The 23,754-nt window shown below is 35.9% G+C and overlaps 1 protein-coding gene across 1 annotated transcript; it reads left to right on the top strand.

Moving 5' to 3' along the window:
• Positions 1-67: 67 nt before the first annotated feature.
• On the top strand, positions 68-22,741 carry LOC117563785 (uncharacterized). Its single transcript, XM_052002719.1, is given in 8 exon segments — positions 68-1,355; positions 17,264-17,394; positions 17,473-17,580; positions 19,349-19,513; positions 19,579-19,733; positions 19,794-20,564; positions 20,603-21,842; positions 21,894-22,741. Coding segments are annotated over 8 exon segments (3,012 nt in total). The 5' UTR covers positions 68-1,152; the 3' UTR covers positions 22,133-22,741.
• Positions 22,742-23,754: the final 1,013 nt, after the last annotated feature.

Consider the following 23,754-nt stretch of genomic DNA (forward strand, 5'->3'; position numbering starts at 1 on the left):
CGTCGCAAAGTTAACATTGTCATTGTGAGCACAACAGCTTTCTGTTAGCGAGGCTGCCAAATGTTAACGCTGTCGTAGTCGTTGACGTTGTTGTTGTGTCGACGTCGAGCCAACGGTGAGCAACGTCGCGCGAGAAATTAAAAGAAAATAATAAATATTGAGCAAAGCATTGACGTTGCGTGAGGTTCGCATGCGAAAAAAAACAATGCGCAAGAATCGAGTGCAAACAAAAGTTGCGAAAACTAATGGAACGCGAAATGGAAACATAAATCGAAGAAACTAACGAAATTACTAGCAGACAAGAAAAAATTAAACGAGAAAAGTCAAACAAATTGAATCGACGACAATAGCAGCAAAAGCAACAACAACAAAAGTGTGTGAAATGGAAAAGGGGTGCTTCTTCTTCCGCTTCTGTTGTAGGTGTAGTTTAGTAGGATATTGCTTAAATCGAAAATTCGCTGACAGATCATCGTCGTAAAATACGCGCGCGGCGTGGCAAAAACACACACACGAAATATATATTTTGGAAAATTCAATACAAAACGGCGCGAGAATAACAACAACAAAAAGAAAGAAAGAGCGTACATAAAGGCAAAGAAGGCAAAGCAGCTGTGTCTTTCAGTGTGTGCGTCTGTGTGTTTATTTGTGCATGTGTGTTTTTATGTGAAGACAACAGAGAAAGAGCGAATCAAAGCGAATTACAAAGCAGCAGCAGCAACAAAAACAACGGCAACGGTAATCCACGACAACAACAACAACTTCCTCTTTGGGCATTTGCAAACGCATTTACACACACTTACCTGAGTTACAACTACAAGCGCATCAACTGCAGCAGCCAAAAGCAGCTGACACTATCTCCCTCTCGCTCTGACGTCTTTCGCTGCTCTTGTACAATTAATGAACGCCTACGCTGACGTTGACGCCGCTGTCGCAGTCGTCGTCGTATAATGCAAAACGCCCAAAACATAACGAGAGCAACAACAACAGGAACCAGAACAGAAATTACCGTAACAACAACAACAACTTCCAGCCGCTTTCTTCTCAACTAGTCAAGACTCCAGACCCCCCTGCAGAGACAGCGACCTCGACAAACATATCCGTCGTATTAAGTACAGTTTATAAGGCTTATACAGTATAATATAAGAGTACAACATGGATTGGATCATCAGCGATGAATTGGACATTAAGGTTAGCCATGTTGTTGGCTGGGCGGCCGCCACCGCGATGGTAGTTGGGGGCGTGATTCCCTATGTACCGCAGTACATTGAAATCAAGAAGACACAGGACGCCGAAGGCTTCTCGCTTTACGTCTGCCTAGCGCTGTTGGTGGCAAATTCGCTGAGGATACTCTTCTGGTAAGTTCGTTATCAATAAAATAAATTCCAAGGGGAATACCGATTGATTTAAGTTAGCTGATAATAATAAAAACTACATTACTAGTGGAATACCAATAATAATAAAAGCTTTTCTTCACTATTTGTATTATTCGATCGTTGGAATTATTTAGGATAATTTTATTGTGTTGAAGAAGAAAGAAATTAGATATTATACAAAATTAGTAAATTTATTTCATTATTAAATTTATTGTGCAATAAATATTACGAAATAAGGAGAAATAATTGAAAATGTATACTACACTACGAACAAAGAAACGAAAACTTCAGTTGCGCTCCAATAATCAAAAACTTATTTTTGCACTATGAAATTCTTAGAAATCACTTACTATACAATTATTATTATGCACAACCAAATTGATTTAAGTATTTAGCTTTCGAGGCGGCGATTAAACAGATCCCATATGACGCGCCCTTGTCATAACACTCTTTTGTTATCTCTATCCCACTTAGGTACTTATAAACGCAGGCGCCTGTATTGTATTGTTGCTTTTTTTTGTTTATCAGGCGGGTTATCGGACAACGTTTATAACGCTCGCTCGCCTGATGATCTCATGGCACATGTCTAGCCAAGTCATGATTCTTAGCCGATTTCCAGGCATGCTCATGCAATAGATTGTACTAAGTTTATTACATTGACCAAGGCCTCATTTTTAGACGAACTTATTATGTACCTAACATGTTGGACTATCTTTATGATGGTGTGTTTCGGGGTGGTTCGATTTAGCGTCATCATGGTTAATAGCATTCTCCTCATTTTATGAGAAAAATGACGCAAACTTTTAGCTTACTTAATTATGTGCATAATGATATAGAGTTTTCTGCGAACAACAAAATATTCCTCTACTTAAAATAATTATAAAGGGCCTCTGGAAATTTTGAAACAATGCACGGAAACTTGAGTAAATTATTATCTGTTATCACGTGTAATACACATGTTTATTCCAATTTCAACTGATCTGTAGTTAGTTGTCAGCTATGGTGAAAAATGATAACGATGACACATTTAATTGCCTTTCGCGTTGAATCATCGTTTGTGAGAGTGAATCAAATTCAAGCCACCAATATTAATTCAATTTGAATAACTGTGCAAAATGACTATCAATGTCAGGGTTCCTTCTTTCCGAACCAGTTTCAGCTGCAATTTATAGCGCCTTTCTAGAAGTACACCGCAAAAAAAAGTAGGGCTACAATAAAAAATAATTATAAACTACGATTCAAATGTGAATCATCTTATAAATTTTTATTGGATTAACATAACTATTTATAAGCTTGGGTTTTTTCCATTTCTGTGGCTTTACTCTATATAAGGTCTTAAACTTTAACTTGTTTCATTTTTTGAGCTCAGTGTACGTTTTTCCCTTTACTGAACTTGAATTATGTTCAAAACAAGTTTAGCTAGAGCACTTTTATTTATGTTCGCTAAAAAAATAATCAAAAAATGCGAAAAATACTTGTTTACTTTCATACTTGTTTACTATGTAGTAATTAATCAATAATACACTGTAAGCAAGCGATGCGTAGCTAATAAAGATAAAGTTTTCGAGCTCTATAAATAAAGCTCTCTAATTCAATTATGCTCTAATCGATTTAAATTGTTGAAATACAATTAGTGCATCTTCCAAGAAAGCCTAAAAATATTCGTTTATTGTTTGCTTTTTTTTTTATTTTTATGAAGTGTGATGAAATGTTGGGCTAGTGTAATAAAAGAAATGAAGAGCTTTCATCTTTTCGTTATTTTCACATTCTATTTGCAAATTATAAAATTTTTAAATTCTTGCTATACAATCGTTAATTTTATTATTTGTGTTGAAAATACTCTATTTTATGGCTCTTTAAATTACATTCTACAATCTATTTAAAGAAGCGTTGAAAATACCTGTCTGTATTGTTTCAAGATTCGACAGAAATCAATCAGTTGTGCTGCTCTTTGATCAACTGAAATGAAATGTGTTTGTTTGGCAGCACATAAAAATAACAAACAAAGGAAGGCCCAAAACGGGTTTTTTGTTTTGATTTTTTTTTTGTTTTTTGTTGAATTACAGCTGATTGGATTGGACTGGAAGTGAACCATCGTCATTGCAATCCAGGGTTAACCACTTCCACAAGCTGTGTGTGTTTGATTATCGCTTTATGTTATGTGAATGCTTAATGTCACTTCCGAAGCACTTGTAAATTATTAACAAAGTCTTTGCAAAATAAATAAGGCAACGGCAAGTGGCAAAAAGTGGAATCAACTGGTGGCAGACGTCGAATTGTCTGCCACGTTGTTGTGTTGCGACAGCGGCAATCAATAATTTAATTGAGTACTCATTCCCATTCTCGAACTCGTACTCATACTCATACATTTCGCTGTGCCAAGTGAATCAGCTGTTTTCAAATACCGTTTCCTTTCAATGTCATACGACAAAGAACTCTAGCACATCCGCATGTGGGTGTGTGTGTGTGTATGTGAGGGTGTTGTTACCACCTCCTAAGTTTTGCGTATTTATAGCGTGACTCTGCGGGTGGCAAGTTCTTGTGTCACGCGATTGCCTTCAGGCCACCAGCGAGGCGCCAGCATTAGATGGACAGCATTTTGATTGTGCTGCATCGTGCGGCTGATTAACAAAATGTGAACAAACAACATTCAAATGATATAATAACATATAACAACAATAACATAAAACGCGTGTTTCTTTCTCTATATTTCTCACTATATCTTGAAATCGGCATTGAAACTATCACAGTTTCTGGCATTGAAACATTTACCTAGCACTAAGTATTTGCCCATGGGACCGTGAAGGCTTCTCACAAATGTTAGATTGAGCCCTTGGGATTGGCAATCTTCGGCTGGTTATTGGCTTCCATAAAAAGTATAAATAAAGAATCATAAATGAGTAATTATAACACTTCTTGTTTATATAAAGTAAACCAATACAAGTAATTAAGTGTTTATAAACACTGAATAAATTAATAAACAACAGTCAATTGGTTCCGTTAAATTAAAATTGTTTTCTAATTCCATTGAAATTGGTCTTAGCTTTATTTGTATAGTTAGCAAACCGATTTAATTAATTAATAAAATATCAAATATCATCTCTTCAAGAAAAATTCTCCATTTATGGTTATGAGAATTGTTTGATTGGGTTGCGATCACATATAAAAGTGTTTAAGTTATTTAAGGAATACTTTTGTAAGCAATCAGTATTTAATATATTATATATGGTATATAGTATATTATATATGGTTTATAGAATATGTGGTATATAGTATATATGATATATCTTATGGTTTATTTATAATGTAGTACTATGTCGATTTACCAAATATAGCATTCGGTATATTTGTAGTATTTTCACTGTATACTAATTTGGTATATTTTAAGAATAATACTGTACTGTTTTGCTTTTATCTCAGAATTATTTTCAAACAAGTTATGAATAGCTTTCAAACACCTCTTTCTTTTATGATGGTGAGAAAATATATTATTTACCTCTTAATAATAATACTTCTCAATCAATTTTCTGTTTGCTTTTGTTATGAATAGTCTCGTTAGCAAGTCGCGCAATATGTGAACTAAATGTTGCTATAATATTTAAGCGAACATTTTCGCTCTGTTGCATTGTTGTCGCTCTTTTCATTGTACTATTTTAGAATACAAATTTGCCCTGTGCCAATTGAAAAACACACTGACAAGTTAATTATTATTTTGCCGTCTAATCGTCGTCGCAAATTCCCGCAGCTCTTCTCTCTTCTCTTCTCAATTGCATTCAACTGTAGCTTTAGCCGAGCAATTTGTGGAAACAGTTAAATAAAAGTCGTAAAATTTGCTGGAGGGGGGAATTGCACTTGCATTTATCTCGCAGTAATGTGCAACAACATTATAAGAATAATAATAAAAGTAAATGTGGCTAATTGCAAGCACACAAATGCGTCTTTGTAATTTACTTGTCACGAAAGCTTTCGCATTTTATCTTCCGGACAGAATCGTCACTTTCGTTGCAATTTTCATTGTCACTCTCAATTTGTTGTTAGCATATTAAATACAATATTTCACAAATACATATGCCCTGACTGTCCGTGTGTGTTTGTTTAGTTTTCAATTATTTTCACACCCACAGTTGGAACACAGCCAGATCCAGCTGGTCGACGGGTTGAATGATCTCATCGATTCACTCATATTAATCACCACAACAACAAAAATGAGTTACAATCGAGGGGGAAAACTTCTGCAAAATACCCTGTTGTTTTTTTTTTTTGTGACATATTCAAATTATTGAGAAATTTAAGTGAAATTCTTTAACAAGTTCTATTGATTTATTTTACATTTTGATTGACTTAAATAGCCAATTATTATGGCATCTTTCTGTACACATTTCTTTGGGTATTTTTCGGTCTCTATTCATAAATCATTTGCTTCGGTTTGACAACCTTTGTATATAACATTTGGATATTTGCTTGAGTTCAATAAAGGAGCGTTAGATTTCCACCGGGGAAACCAAACAAATGCCAAACCCAATAAGCCCAACAAAAGAAAGAAACACAACTTCACACTTTGTGTTTTTTTTTTCTTTTTTTTTTTGGGTGACTCAACGTGTGGTTTGAGTCGCGAGACGTAACTAAATAAAGTAAGTAAACAATCAAATTGATTGCCATACAATAAATTTGAATCAAGGCAACAATGTGAGCAAATATGTAAATTTCAACTGCCTTTAAGTTAATGTAACTATTAGTGAGCTAATTTTTAGTTAGCGGAGATGTCGTATTATTTGAACAATCACAATTACAATGCAATATTATTGAATCAAGTGAACAATGCAAATATGTAAATTTAAACAGCCATTTAAATATTGTAGTTGCATTAGTGAAACTATTTTTTAAGCCGAGTCGCTGCATTATTTGCTTAATTGTTGGTTTCTCGTTTACATAAATATTTGCTTAAATTGTCAGTGAAAATAAATTACGAAATGCTAATTTGACTAAACATTTCTTAATATTTGCAAAGTTTAAAGTAACTTAAAGATAATTTGGTTAAAATATATGTTAAATTCATCGAGAATTCAGAAAGAAAAAAATATTGTATTATTGATTTTAATATTACACCGCTCTAGGAAACTTGCAATGCGAATAATATTGTAGCTAATTCCATTTTCTCATAAACTTTAATAACAAAACTAAAAATATTTATGATCACTTTTTAAATAGTAAGATTTTAAGTAATTTTTCGAATATTATAAAATATATAAATAAATATAATTTAATAGTACCTTAAATATAATTTGGTTCAAATATGTTTAAATCTTCGAGAATTCGTAATGCAAATAATAATAAATTTTATTTTAAAATCTAATTGGCTTTAATTTTAAACCGATCTTAATGGTAGGAAACTTGTAGCGAATTTCCATTTTTTTATGAACTTTAAAAACACATAATAAAAAAATTTGAGTACTTCCCATATATTCGTAATACCCATTTAGAGCACTTTAAGCACGGGGTATTAATATCAAGTAATGCGCCCTCGAAAATATATTTTTTTTATTAATGTGCCCGCCGTCAGTAATTATATAGCGACTATGTATCGCTTGTATCTATGTGTGTGTGAGCGCGTGTATTTGTCTATATTTAAAATAAGTCTGTTTGCATCTCAATGTGTGTACGGAATATGAATATAATAATTTTTAAGTACACGAGCCCCCACTTAAATTGTTGAGTGCAGTTGGCAAAGTTAAAAGCCGCTTTAGTTGTGAAAGGCCAAAAGAGGGCACACAATTTGCCAACTTTTCATATTACAGCAATTTGATGAAGCGAGCGGTACGATGAGGTGGAATGAGGTGAGAAGAAGTGAGTGAGGAAGCAGTTCAATGAACGCCATGTGCCAAATGCGACAATCAAGTTTTATGTGGGAGCATGTTTGGCTTAAATGTTGCAGAATCAAGTGTTGCCAATTGCGAATGGAATTTGTAATTAGAAACGAAAACACAAAGTCAAGACTTCCAAATAAACTTGGAGTTTAGACAAGCAAAGTTGGAAACAATTAAGCAATGAAATGAAATTATTTATTTATGAAAATATGTATATGAATACTTAAGTAATCTTTTTCAGAGATGGGAGAAGTGACAAAAATCAGCATAGCGAAAACAATATGTAAGAAAGGCACCTATTTTCAATAAAAGCAAATGTATACCAAAATATACCAAAATAATATAGTATAAAAATACTAACAATATGCCAAATGTTATATTTGGTATATCGATATTGTGTCGCATTTAAAATATACCATAGAGTGTCAGCCTTCTATCCTATGTGTAGCGGGTATAAAAACAAAAAGTAGATCCATTTTTAAATAAACTTAGAGCATAGACATAAAAAGTTTGAAGCAATTGAATAAATGTGTTAAAAAAATATATATTATATGGCAAAAAAATGACTTAAAAAACATTTTTAGCGAGAATACTGACGAAATTCGAATTAGAAAAGATAAATAAAAATCGCATTATTTTCCTAGGAAAAATAAAAAATATTCATTCAACAAAATCGATTTTTATCAAGAACTCTGACTGTCAAGTATTCGAAATTCCGGCGTAGAAATCCACAAGTTGTTGAAAATTCCGTTGTGGACGCTTCCTCAAGAGATAAGCTGCTTGAGTAATGACTCTCCGAGTGCTCGTAATCGTATGCTCTATGCAATCTAGTCACTGATACGCGTCCTCATTCATTTTTACAACGCAACAAGAACAACAACAACAATTAGAACAACAATAAACATAGGCAATTCACTTGAGTTGACGACGCTTCTTATCAGTGGCCCCACAACGTGAGCACTCCATAATATATAGACTGTTTGGACTAGATAAGCAAAGCCTCGTATGACAATTAATTTATATTTACGTACAAATTATCGCATAAGCTGACGAAGAAGCTACTATGTATAGACAAATAATACTAATGGCCTATTAATAATCATGAAATGTCTATATGGAATTAGTTGCAACAATTAAGGATTGGCAATTAAATGTTAATTTTAGACAGAAGTAAAAGTCATTGCCATAAAAATCGCAACGTGCAGAGCGCATAAATTGAAGTATTAAAATGTGTCTAGAATTTATAAAGCACAAAAATTAAGAATAAAATAAAAAATATATAAATTGTCATCTTAATAATGAAAGAAAATAATGGAGATAATCAAGAAAAATTCAAATAATGAAATATCTAAAATGCTCACGTGTATTCAAAACATTAAAAAACACTCAAAGGTGGACAATGAACTATTAAAATTTTGAAATATTGAGTTATCAGGTTGATTAGAATTTCAACTCAAAAACCAGTTTGTTTTCTCTTTCATCTCTTTTAGTATTTTATCAGCATTTTTGCGTTTATCCCATAAAATAAAAAGTCATCTGCGAAATGCTGACAACTAATCCGAAATTGAACGTGTGTGTTTGTGGCACGCTTTGCTTATCGCTTCATAAATTATATTGTCGTGTATTATAAAGCCAGACAATCTTATCTACCTTATGAACAGAACTCGAAGAGTCATTTACGCTTAGTATTTGTGAAAGCAGCACAAATAACAGAATAAGAGAAAAATATAAAAAACTGAACGACTTTAATGTTATATTTATAATAGAGATATATACACACACACACATTTGACCCACTTAGTGAGCTGGTTGATTTATTTTTAATACTATGTGCATAGCGTGGTGGCTGACCAAATGTTATTAAAAAGTAAACAAATGACACTGGAATTACTTTATTCAAGGTCAGGGTTGGTGGGGCGTGAGCAGAGGAGAAGGGAGAGGCGTGTGTGTGTTGGCGGAATCCAATTAATTTTTCTCCATCATATGCTTTCAGACCCCAAAACGAAAGGCAAAAACCGTCAGAATGTTGCCAAAAAATTCTTATTTGACTATCAACTTTTGACGATGCCCCTTTTGTTGTTGCTCTTTGTGCATGCAAATGGGCTTTAAAAGCATTTTTAACCGTTTGACGTTGCTAATAATATTAGGTCTACATACTATACAAATTGTAGATTCAATTTTTATACCCTTAGGGTAGGAGGGAATAATAATTTTGTTCCTTCAGGAAATGTATGTAACAGGCAGAAGGAGGCATCTTCGACCCAATAAAGGACAATAATGACCATAGTATTTATGATTCGTGAAAATTTGGTTGCGGCAAAAGTTAAAAAGTTATTTAAAAAATACTTTTTTTTCTTAGTTGTTTGGACTGACAATCTGGTATATTTTATACTCTGTGGTATATCTTGAAGCTACACTATATCAATATACCAAACATAGTATATGATATATTTTTAGTATTTTTGTGGTATATTAATTTGGTATATAGCAAAATTAATACCACACTACTCTGCTTTTATTCAAAATGCGTAGCGAGTATCTCACAGTCGAGCACACTCGACTGTAGCTTTCTAACTTGTTTTCTTTTGACACTTGACGCACAGCGATGCATTGATTTTGTTAGCGCTGCGGCGAGTTTCCTGGGTAGGATAGGTTAGGCCTGTCGCATGTCTAACATTATCGCATTCATTTCACAATGAAGCCATAAAGTTTATACGACAATTTCCATTATCGTTTATTTATAAGAGAGACTAAAGAAAGAAGCCAAAGCCAATGTGGGAAAAATATTTATTTTTGAGTAGATTATGGCCACATTTAATCAAGCTAAAGCCTCGTCACTTTTTTCCATGCTGAAAACCAATTTTCTTTTTATAATTTAATTTTATGCCCAACATTGCAGCTGATTTGTAATCGGCTTTGCTACCGAACTTTGTAACTAATTCAACTAATCGCAAAAACAGAGCTTCAAACTTTTTCAGCGTGACCCGCTTTTTGGGGTTATCTCTGCGGTTGCCAAGTGTGTTCAATGTACGACAAACAGTTGTTCTTAATGCCATCACTCAGGCAAGCAGCTTTTAAGTCAGAGATATGGTCTTGAGTCTGGGTGCGGTCATTTGTTGGTTGGCCTAACCCAAAAAGGTCAAGTTGGAGGCTATCGCCGTCGCAGCACTTTATCTCCTCAGCATTTTGCTCGATTTGTTGTTAAAGATTTTTGTGTAATTAAAAAGCTAAAAAAAAGTATACTGAAGAAGAAACGAAGGTGTGCGCGTATCAAAAATAAAACACGTCATGTTTCGTGCTTTGGGACAATCCTTGAACGTGAACGTGAAGTGTTCCAAGTCTGCAATCAGGACTAAAGCTCAGCAATTTTCTTTAGACGCTCTTTTTCTAATTGAATTTTAATGCTGCTTGCCCCCAGCGTAAATTCCGCTTTCTGTTACGACTTTAAGCTCTTATTCAACTGATTTGTGTACTCGGCATTTAATTTTGTTTTGCTTGCGTTTTTGCGTATGGGGCAAACAACCAGACGCCGACCCATAAAACTAATCGAAAAGTCGAAACAGGCGCAATAACAACAGCAACAACAGCAAAACCGACAACATCAACTGGTAATGGAAATACTACTTTGGAGAGAGGACAGCAACATCAGCAATAACAACAGCACAACAGTGCCATCAATCGCTGTCTTTCCACTTGGCAAAGCACTAAAACCTCCTCCATTTTCATGTTCTTCCTGAATGTGGGAAATGCTCTGCTTACGCCTACACGCTCTAATAGAACTGTTTGCGTAGAACAATGCTTTCAATTTGCCAATTGCCATGCAAATAGTTCAACTTTTATGTGTGTTACAGACCTGAATGATGGATGATATGGCGTTGGTTTCGATTAGATATTGTTGTTAATAGCTTTCAGATAATGGCAACTTTTAAAACAACATAACACATAGTTTAGCTAACGGTATAACAGTTTGTATAACAGTATAACAGTTATTGCATAATTTGAGTATTGTGTTTATGGACTGTATAAAGAATATAAAAGATTTACAACTGTATGACAGCTACATTCATTCAGTGTCATCACTTTTCTTGTCAATTAAAAACTTTAGAATGCTATAAAATACTGTATGACAGTTTGTATCAACAACTTAAAACTGCACTTTTCCATTTCATAAGTTCTAAATTTAACACTATTAATAAAATCGATTTAATAGCTTTATTTTCATATGTTTATTTTGTATATTTACAAATTCCAATAGAAACCATTTGTATAACAGCTTTGAATTTGCGTTTATATACGATTTCTTAAATATTACTTTGCAAATTCAACATTTTCGATAGGTTTTTCTTGCTTCAACTAATTCAAATTCTATCCAAATATTGTCACATTTGTTTTACGCTTCGCTTGCTTGAGGCAAATCAGATTCTGTTAACCTCTTCGCAACAAAACAAAAACGAGCGAAATATATGCATGAGAAGCGTCTCCTGAAGCATCTGCGAGATAGCCGCCTTATCTATGGCACATGATTCGTGTGGGGCGTAGGCAAGTACAATCGTAAATGTATATATAGATGAACGTACATACATGTATATATATATATATATATCTGTATACCATATCTGGCAATGACTTGGCAACCGTATTTTACGCCCATATGCAAATCACAGTGCGCTTTATTCACTTTCTCAGTGTTTCCAGCTTCCAATCGGCAACAATTGCGGCATTGCCTTTTTACTTTTCTTCGTCGCTTTTGTATGCGGTCTTATTATTCGGCCTTTGTTTGCCATCTCTGCTCCCGACTCTCTTCCGTTATCACTTACGTCTTCTGCTGCTGCTTTTGCTGCTGGCGCTGAGCCGTAAATTGAAGTGACTGGCTTTGCCACCACCACCATCCGCAGTTGGCTAAACGCTGTCGTCAACGCCAATGTTTTGCCGCGCCAGTCAGCCAGTCTGACGGCCGATTGTTTGTCTTGTTTGTTGATGCTGGGCTTAGCGCCATGTGTGGCCCTGTTGTCGAATGTTCATATTAATTTTCATTGAGCAAATAAAGCAGCATAATGAAATACTTATTGCTATTATGTATTTCAATTTATCATCGTAACGAACCTCACTTGAACTTGGTGAAAGTCAAGATGGCAACCTAAATAGTCTGGGATTATAGTATAACAATTGATTTATTGGTGTAGTTTTGCTGTGCTTTGGTATTTAGCTAAACTTGGTGGGTATAACAGTTTATGAGCATGTATAACACTTTGTATAACAGTTTTGTTTTTTTTTTAATAATTTTAACTGTTACAAGTAGGCCAACCAGCGTTTTAAGTCAAATTCATTCAATACGACCATGTGTAGTTCTTTCCTTACAGTATAACAGTTGATTTATTGTTGTAATATTGCCTGTTTAAGCTTAGTTGCTTGAAATTTCGATAAACATCGTGGGTATAAGAATTTATGAGCGGCTATATAGTATAACAATTGATTTATTGCTATAGTTTCGGTTTCATTTCAATAAATTTCTTGGCATTTAGCTAAACACTGCGCATAGAAGATGTTTCATTTAAAGCCCATCGACATTTAGGCACATGCCAAGCAGCCAATTAAATCAAATACAAACCGAACCGGACCGACCGACCCAGTTTTCTTATGCCCATTCATTCATTGCCTCATTACCAGTCCAGTCTCGAGCCTTTTCCATTTCACTCGGCCTGGCGTATTCAAGGATAATTATGGCTATATGCAGCGGCTCATCATTACTGCCTTACTGTATTTACACACAAATCTTGGCGGTCACACAAGCAGATATACAAATACAAGATGTACTATATAGTAGCTAAATAAGCGCATTCAATGAAATATAACAGTTTGTGTGTAGTATGCGTATGGAGCTTTTTAGGCGCGTACTCTTTGGGGTAAGTGGCGCTTTTTGGAGGCGCTCTAAGGCGCTGGCATTCAGTACAGTTAGGAGAGCCCTTCACACGACGATGATGACACGCTCTCAATTGGTTTGAGTGCTGCTGCTGTTGCTGCCTCTGCTGCCCAACAATGAGTGTAGCCTACTTCCAGGCAAATTAAATTTATACATACATGTGTGTGTGTACGTAATGAGTGTGTGTGTTTATGAGCAAACAAAACGCCGCCACACACACTTGAGCAAACAGTGTGCATTAAAGCTGGCACAGTTTTAATTATGTGTATACTCACACACGAGTATAACAGTTGGAAAAAGGGCAAGCAAACAAATATATACACACACACACAGACTGGCTTATAAATTGCCTAAACATCCATGTGCTCTGTGACTTCATTTGCTCATAAATGGAACAAAATAATTTTATCAATAAAACTTTCATCAGCACTAAGTGACATTTTCTTCTCACTTTTGGTTGTTGTTGTTGGCCACAAGTCATTCAGCCAAATTGTTGTGGCTATTTGCACAAATTGCCATTATAAATGCGACTGCATGTGGTATGGAATGGTAGGGGGAGGTGAGGAGAAGGCGTCGGTTCATGCATAACTAAAATTGTTTACTTTTTGTTGTTGGAGGCAAGCGAGAACATTTCATTTTGTAGTTCAGGCTCGACACACAGCCGTTTGCAATTTTATTGATTTTTTACGACTCTCGAAACACACACACACACTAAATAAACTGCCTCTGTGTGTGTGTGTGTGGGGGAGGGGCGTATGTGTGCTTGTTCTTTGATGTGTGAGTTTATTTTCAGCAATTTAAAAGCAATGCCAAACGCCAAGTGCAAAACTAGCAAAAAACATAATTTACCACTCTGCAGCAAAATTTAAGCACAGCAATTGAATCCAAAAGATACTCTTTCAGTTTATTTTTCTTTTTTTGCATTCTCTTTGAAGCAGCTTCGCTTTTATGGCCAACCTTTTTTCTTTGTTATCTTAACTTCTTCACTTACATTTACATTTGAGAGCTGTTTATTTCACTTTATCATGTTTTTTTTTTGTTTGCCTTGGTAGCAGCAACATTTTTACTCTTTTAACATGGCTTGAAAAAGGTATAAAAAAGATAGTCAAACAATAGCGACGAAGGGTAGAGAGGGGAGCAAAGGGGCTGCTGTTTGAGCAGCTGGTGTCAAGTTATGGCTGTAAATGTCAACAGCGTTGCATATTGCAGTTATTGGCCAAGTCAGGCAAGCGTTAAATTTGATTAGAGCAGTGGCAAATAACAAAATAAAACTGTTATACTACACAACAAACTGTCAGCGTAGTAAATGCACCAAGGGGGAATAGCAATTATTTTCATTATTTTTTATGGCTTTCGCCATTAGCAACTGTAATATAATTTAAAAAAAAACCAATTAAATTAATAATATACTATATAAAACTAATACATATGCTTCGACATAAAAAAGTTTATATATTTTAAACGTTTTTTTTTTATAAGTAAACAGAATAAATAAATATTTATTTTCTATAATAGTATGGTGGAATTATAATTACATACTTCTAAGGAGTTTTTGCTTATTTCCTATTTTCATGTTATATTTTAGAAAATCAATGCGGAAAAATTAACTTAAAAAAAAAAGAAAAGAAAGAAGAAAAAAGTTTGCATTTTTCGCACTGCTATTTTATTGAGCACAGCTGTATAAAAGATTACCAATTATTTGTATTATGCTAATGAATAAATTGATGTTCTAATTTGTTTATAGCGATTTAATTATTATTAGTAAACATTTCATAGTACTGCTGCCATTATTCGCCAGTTATAAAATAAGACTGTACTAATTGAAAAGGATTTTTTAACTGACATAAAATAATAGAATTTAAAATATGAAATTATTATTAGAATGAATTGTTTAATATACTAGAATACAGTATTCAATACAATTTATAATTTCTTTATAGTCGAAAAATTATTGAAATTGTTCTTCCTTTGTACGTTTTTTCAATTATAACAAGTCATTCTTGTGGTAAGGTTTTAATACTTACTATATAGCGAGTCAGGGAAAAAACTGACAGCTATACACTAGTGATTCATATAATTTTATTTGAGGTCATTCTACACAATCATTAACTGTTATACAGCAGTGCGAAATGAGCTGTGCGAAAGCTACAGTCACTGCCAAAGTCAACAAGCAGCCAAAATGCCAACCTGCCAGCCCGGCACTAATATCTCAGTCGCAATCTACACACAACAACAACAACAATAACGACAACAACAACTGCGACGAGAACAATTTGCAAGTAGTATTTGCTTTGTGTGGCCCATTTGTGCATGTCATTTATGGCCAACTGGCTGTGATGTTGTTGCCAATTTGCGTGGGGCTTGGCTTGCTCAAAAAACTGAAATGGCATTAAATGGCAGGACTTGTAATTCAATTTTAACACACTACTGCGTACAAGCCAAAAATAAAGCAAAACTAAAACGCCAAACTTGCTATCGCGACAATGAAAAATGTGTAGTCTACTTTTGAGGTGACTAGGCGAGAGGAGGACGAAGAGAGAGCAAAGCAGTCGAATTCATTTGCCTGACATGGATATTATATTCACGCATGTAGGCAGGCATTATAATGGAGTGTGACAACAATAACTGGCGAGAGAAAGAGTAAACTTATCGCAGACAAAACAGAACCAAACCAAACCAAACAGAACGAAAAGCGTTTAGAGAGCTCTTAATGGCACTTCGAATCGACAACACACAAAACAAATCCCCAACTAATGCGTGGCTTTTTGTTGTCGTTTTTTTTCTCCTTTTTTTATATATATATTTGGGCTTAGTTTTGGTTTTGTTCCTTTTTTTTTTGTTTGGTGCTTTGCCAAATGCTCAACACGTTCCACATTTCCAGTTGTCTCTCTCTCTCCCACTTCTCACTTCTCTTTCCCCCTGTGAACACTTGCCGTCTGTCAAATTTATGACAGTTTGCCGCTTGACACCGAGCCTTATTTCTCTTTTGTGTCTCGAGGTTAAAAATATACAACACACCACAGTGTTTTGGCCATTTAAAGCTCACCATCCATCGATTTTTTTATTTGCAGCTCTCCAGGCATTTTCATAAATCATAATTTAGGCAAAAATGTTTGTCAATTTATTATGTTTAGCACTCCATAAACCAAATGCACGTCTAATTAATCATTATAATTGTACGTTACACGCGGCGCAATTGACAATCTGCTATTATAAATCGTTTAAGTGGCATCAACTTTGTTTGCCGGATGTATTTTATTTGCCGGAAATTTTCCAAAAATTGTTGTCCATTGTGGAAAAGCAAATAGGCAACGTTCAGAGTGTGATTGATGCCTGGGAAAAATCTTGTAAAGTGCCAACAAGTTCTTTTCAGCAAAATATGTGCCACTTAATTGCATTTCAATGAACAAGCTTAGAAACTTTTCAATTTTGAATTCAGTTTTAAGAAATAAAGTAATAGGAAAGAGGGGCAAAAATTACTTTCTTGGCTAAGTCAATTCTATTACGATTGTTGTGTGATAAATCATTGAAAAAAATCTTTAAAAAATTTGGAATGAAATTCAAAAGTCCGCCATTGCTTATTAAGGTATATTATTTATTCAACATAACATTTTTTTATTAAATTATTTATTGGTATTTCTCACAAACTGACAATAAATTCAAAACTGAAGTTTTAAGACTCAGTATTTTATATTAATCTAGTGCAACGAATGAATGAAATATTAAACGAAAAATATGAAATATCTTAGCATTAATCATATTTACATAAAAAATAATTATTCAACATTTAGCATTGAGGTTGAATAAATTATAACCCATTAAATATATTCTACAAAGAAAATATAATTATTCAACCTTTGTTATTGTGGTCATCAATATAATTTCATAATTAAAATCAACTTCTTATAGAGAATCCTAATAATAATAATTTGTTCAACTGCCCGCATAAATAATAATTAAATTATACTTATGAGCTTACGCTGCTGTCCACCTTCTTTCTCTGTGTCTATAAATAAATGTACATTGATTTTGTGGGCCGCAATCGATGCCAATTAAAATGCCATTTGTTCTAACACTTGTGCTTTCATTATATAATATTATTGCAGGTTCTCCAGCCGCTATGAGCTTCCATTGCTGGTGCAGAGCGTTGTGATGAATGTGACCATGTTCCTCATGATCCATCTGTGCGTGAAGGTGAAGCGCATGAATGCAAACACACGAGATCATGCGCTTCGTGGTGAGTCTCTGAAAACTAACAAAAGTCCCTCCCCCCTCGATGTGTAACTCACTCATTCAAATTTATTGGCATTTTTAGGTGACGAGTTGCAGTTGCCAAAAGTGATGACGGACACGGATACCGGCGCCTCTGTTTCAACGGATGCAACTGTTCTGAAGCGAGCACGTTCCAGGCATTATTTGAATGGTGAGTCGGGGAAAGAGTTTGCGGGGAAATGGGGAGGAGAGTGCTTTTCATTGACAAGTTCATGACAGCGCGACAGGCATTTTCCGCACCATCTTCGTTAATGTAGAAGCTTCCTCTGACACACGTTGTGTGTGGCCGCAAAAACCAACCAGGTCGATGTCAAAAGTCACGCCCAGTTTCAATTTCGTTGTTATCGACATCGACGATTTTGCTACTTTTATTTTTATGCTTTGCCTTTTTATGATACCCTATTTCCATTAAATATACCAGAATAGGGTATATTTATTGACTGAAATGAGCTTAGATAAGCTTGCAAGAGTTGACCCTATAAACATAAAGGCTTATAAGATACATTAAGTACGAGTATTTTAGGTCATTTCATTCATTTAAGTACGCGAAATACGGAGAGCATAAAAGCTATAGCTTTCTGTGTTCATTATGCAGATCACTTTTATTGTAAACTTTGAATGTGATTCGCCTTCTGAACTTACATATATAGTATATATGATATTTCCAATAAAAAATAAACAAAATTAATGGCAATATTGTTTTAAAGTAACGACTATGGTTACTTTTTTTTTATTTAGCAAAATATTTTTAGTTAAAACGCTTTCCTTTTTAATGAAATTTTTATTTTAAATTTTATGTAAAATTTCAGTTTTATTTAACAGGCTCAATTTCAATTTTGAAGAGTCTATAGTCGATTCAACAATATAAATGTCTCTTTAAATTAATTTTAACGTATTTAAATAAAGTTTAATATCCTCAAAAACAGGGTATCTCTAAATCGTTCTTCCTTGCTATGTGCTTCGTGGTGTTTTCCTTGACATTGCCATCTTTATCTTTACGCGCCATTTACAGTATTTTAGCATTTGCTCATTTACTGGCACCTTATCAAACGACCCTCTTACTATACTATTCTATACTACAACAGTAAAACTGGGTTAGTCTAGGAGGCGGAAATGGAGGCCATAAATTGATCAATGAGCAGCTGTCTTTCGTCTGCCCGAAACGTTGAGCTAATTATACGTGGCACGCCTTGGGCTTCTTGAGTTATCTGCTAGCTGCTATTCGTGCCATGTGCTGTACTTGGCACTATGTCTTTATATGTGTTTATCTATCTGTGTGTGGGTGTGGGAGTGGGGGAGTCAAATGTGCGCTGAAAAGTAGGCAACAATAATATGGATTGATTTTCAGACAAGTGAACAGCTTGATATGCGGTCAACGATTTTGCATTAGCGCAGTTTAGGTGATTGAATAACTACTGAAGTGGAATAAATACTGTGTTTGTATAACAGTTTAGTCATTATTTGTAGACGTTTGAAGAAGGTGAATAATAATACAATTTAAGCAATAATTTGATGATAGCGTGTATTTAATAAAAATATAACAGTTTTGAAATTTTTATTTTTTGATATGTACTAATGTAATTGTTTTGAAATAAATAGGACCATATTATCATGGTAATGACAGTATAACAGTTTGGTTAATTTAATTTAAATGATTACTAGTTTCATTATAGAATATCTTACTTTTCGTTTCGACATTAGCACGTGTTTTTTGTATGTATAACAGCTTGTATAACAGTATAACAGTTTTCACAGTAGAAATATTTTCAATTATACATGTGAATAAGAAATAATTATTGTAATTCAAGAAGGAGAAGCGAGTATACCATATGTATAACAGTTGTAATTTGCATTTGTATTGTCCGGTTTTTGATATTTTGTTCACATTCTAATTAATTTTGCTTGTCTTCTACTTATAGATCTGGATATGAAATACTTTTGGAACTGGACAGACTTCCAGTCCTATCTGGACATGATGCTGGTCGTTTGGGCAGTTGGCGCTGCCGTCACATATCTCATGCTGTCCGTGCACTGGTTCATGGAGGCCATGGGCTTCGTAGCCGTCTTCACAGAGGCCATGCTGGGTAAGTACCAAACACATTGATTGAAATTTATTAAACCTAATCTTCGATAATTAATTTATTCACAGGTGCACCGCAGTTTCTGCGCAACTTTAAGAATAAATCAACATATGGTATGAGCATACACATGGTGATTATGTGGACGCTAGGTGATATGTTCAAGACTGGTTACTTTATAGCACGCAATGCGCCATCACAATTCTGGATATGCGGCACGCTGCAGGTAAGTTTGAAATAAATACCAAATTCTTGAAAAGTTACTAAAATTGTATCGAATCTTTAGGTCAGCTTGGACTTTGCGATATTGCTGCAAGTGTGGATCTATCGCAACAATACGAAACAGCGCGATATACATCGCGGCGATTAGCAGTTTGCCCCCGAAGAACAACAACAGCAACAACAACACCATGAAGAAGATCAACAACATCAGCAACACCATAACGAACTGCACACCTCGCACTCCGAGGAGCGTCAGCTATCGCAGCCCATAACGCTGAGCAGCAGCGGCGACGATCATCTGTTGACAGCGCGTGCCGACGACGAACACTACAAGTCACTGGACTTTGGCCAGTGTCACGACAATCGCGCTTTTCAGTATCACAACCATCACAACAACAACAACAACCATAACCATAACAAACTGTTGCCACGTCCCGGCGGCAGTGGCAAGAGTCAGAGTCGCCACGACAGTCCCAATCCGACGGCGGCGGTGGCCGTTGCCCTCGACGCCCTCGAAGTGGTTATTGTGCACAAAGCGAATGTGCTGCCCAATGGTCGACGCAGCAACAGCAGCAGCAAGGCAACCATACACAATCACAGTGGCTGCTGTCATCGACGGAAGCGTCACAATGCCACACAGACGTCGATAGAGCGTTGCTGTTGCATTCGCAGTTGTCACAGTTGTCATCATGTGACAACCACGCATCATCATCATCATCATTGCCATCACCATCATTGCCAGCATGAGCATTATGAGCGACGACAACAGCAGCAGCAGCATCATCAGCAACAGTTGCAGCTGCCGGAGCACAAACGCGTAGCAAAAAGCCGCAACATAAACGACGACAGCATCAACATCAACAACAACAACACCATCACAACACAAAGTCTTCCCTGGACACGAGCGAGGAGCGACCGCAGCTGCATTCGGCGGCCATTGCCATTGAGATTGATGCGGCCACCGTGACGGAGAACAACAGCAGCACAGCCACCTCGAATTTCCCCTACAAGGTGGCCAGCGAAGGCGGCGGTGCGCCTATGAATCTGATACCGCTGTGCGAACAGCATCGTCAACGGCGACGCGGTTCGCTCAACTCCAATACCACCATCGAAACGGATGAGTTGTCGCAAGACGACGATGACGACGACGACGATGATGATGATGATGATGTGCGTTTGGGTCTGCAGCCCGAAGATGAGGAGCAACTGACGCCGGCGCGTCACAACAGCAACACGTCCTCGAGCAGCACAACACGCGCCTTTGCGGGCGTCGTGCCGCCAGCGCGCAATGAGTGCGTGCGCATCAAACGCAAACGCTTCGAGCCCGATGCCATGCATGACTATTGCAGCAGTTGTTCGCGTTGCAGCAGCTGCAGCTGCGATCACGAGGCACGCACAAGTTCGTGCAGCAGCCTGGACGATGAGCTGATGGCTGGCAATCATGAGCTAACCGTGGCTGCCGATTGTCATCGCTGCCAGGCTGTCAAGGAGCTGGGACAGCAGCAAAGTCGTCGCAGCAGTCTGAAGAGTTTTTGCTCTTGCCACACCGACAATTGTTGCTGTGGCAGCGATGCGGGCGACGAAGAAGGCGACGACGATGATGACGACGATGAGACGACGGGAGCACGGGAATCATTCTGCACAGCAGCGGATCATACAATTGTGAGCACACCCACTCTGGATGAGGCACACAGCAGCACCTTGACGCCGTTGAGCACTCAGGAGCACACGATGCGAAGCGAAATAGAAGATGAAGATGATGAGCGGTCGATAACCGATGCAGATGCCTCATCGCTTAGCCAATCAGCCGAATACTTTTCGCTGTCTTCGACAGCAGGTGCCGCAGCAGCAGTCGCGCCGCCAACAACAGTTGCTGTTGCAGAGCAGCCACAGGGCAGCAACAACAACAGCAGTAGCAGCAACAAATCGAGCACGAAACGTTGGAGCAAGCATATACGTCTTAAGCGCAGCTCATCGCCAATGGATTCGCATTTATGACGAAGTGTCTCGCTGGTCGCTTGGCCAGCCATCGATGTGAATGCGCTGCTGCAGCAGACGATACGCAAAACAGCCGTGTTGCAAGAGACGCCAGTGAAGCAACAGCAACAACAGCAGCAGCAGCGACGACAACAGCAAAATCTGCCGCTGCCTGCTGTGGCAACAGCTGCAGCAATGCCTGCGGCACCAGGCAGCAATGATAGCTCCACCGCCACATTAACGCCCAGCATTATAACGATCGCCAAGCAACCGATGACGCACACAGCGGTCACCAGTCACAATGGCGTCACCAATGTGACGACCACATTGCCAGTGGCCAGTGTTAAAGGCAAACGCAACTCCAAATTTGCCCCAGTTGGCGGCTGTGATCCGCTGCAGCGACGCTCCACAGAGATTATACTTTAAAAACACACACAAACACAATAATCTATTCAACTTCATGGCAAAAACGAAATTCAAAAACATTGAGAGCTGTTTATTTTTGTTGTTATTCGGGGGTTTCCCCAACACACACAATTGTAAAAATTCTATTATGATTTCCTTGTCAAATTATCTAGTAAATAATAATTAGCCATAATTATTCTTATATTTGCTACTACTATATATATACTATCATATATTTTTTTGTTGTGTAATATTAATTTTAGTTACGTCGACTATATGAATTTAATGCTTCCGCGCTGCCAAATGTTACTGCTGACCCTCGCATTTTGCATTGATGAAGTCTAAAGCAAACTCTTCTCTCCCTCCCCTCGTTCACAACAACATATCCATATTGTAATTGTACTAATTGCAAAAGCTTGATCATGAAATGTTTCGAGGGTTCAGCGTTCTTTGAATGCGCCATAGCTTTATACAGACCTTGTTTCAAATCATTTCGTACAATTTCTTAGTCAATTCCTCTTTTAGCCAAGTAAGCGAAAAAAAAACAAAACAAAAAACAAAAATGCATGCATAATTAAATGTATAAAAAGAAAATCCGTTAATCTCGATATTACAAAAAAACAAAGAAAAGAGTTAAGCGTACGTATATAAATATATATATAGATTGTAAATTTTATGATTTTCTAGTGGAATTTATAAGCCAAGGCTTACAACAAGTAAAACAAAACAAAACCTAAATAAAACAAACCAAAATCAAAACGACAAAACAAAATTATTATTTTCGTTTCTTTTTAATTTCTTTCATTCATAATTGGCGCACATTCTTAGCACATTTATACATACATATATATACATACATATAATTAATAATTACATATATAGAGCTACTTATATAGCGAGCCAGTTTCATAAGTCTAAGCCAAGTAAAACGTAAAAAACTAAAGAAAAAACTTTAAACGAAACGCAGCCAAATATCTTCCTTGCAATGTTGAGATTCCGTTGAAAATGCTACACACAATTTAAATAAATAAATATCAAAATTTATTTCGTAAGCTAAACTATAATTCAAAGTGCTTGAAAATATTTATGAAATATTTAAAATCCAAAAAGAAAAACAAAACAAAATAAATTACATTTTTAAGCTCCACCAAGTAATGGAAAATATGTTGAGAATTTTTTGCCTAAGCATTTGTTGATTAGTGAGTAGCAGATATCTTGTTTGCCTATATCAATTATAATGCTAAACTATTAACCAAACGTATCAAAATATTAAAAAAAAAAAAAAAAACAATTTAATTCAAATAAGTTGCCGCCTGATGTAGGCAAAAAAACAAATTTGTTGGCCACCTTGTCTAGCATTTGATTTTTCTTTGAATAATTCCAATTGTAACGAATTACTTACTTATAACCAATACTCATATATCATAGACTATACATAACTGTTCAACTACTACGTTTACGACAACTAATGTCGAGATTGGAAACGCATTTCAATGTATAACTCAAAACGAGCTAATCTACAAAATCAACATATTATTCTATTCATTAAATATTCGTACATTACTAAGTATATAATACAAAAGCAATATTTGCATACAACTTGAATTAAATCAATTATAACAAATACAACTAATAAACATTGA

Source organism: Drosophila albomicans, chromosome 2L, assembly GCF_009650485.2.
Source record: "Drosophila albomicans strain 15112-1751.03 chromosome 2L, ASM965048v2, whole genome shotgun sequence".
NCBI lineage: Eukaryota > Metazoa > Arthropoda > Insecta > Diptera > Drosophilidae > Drosophila > Drosophila albomicans.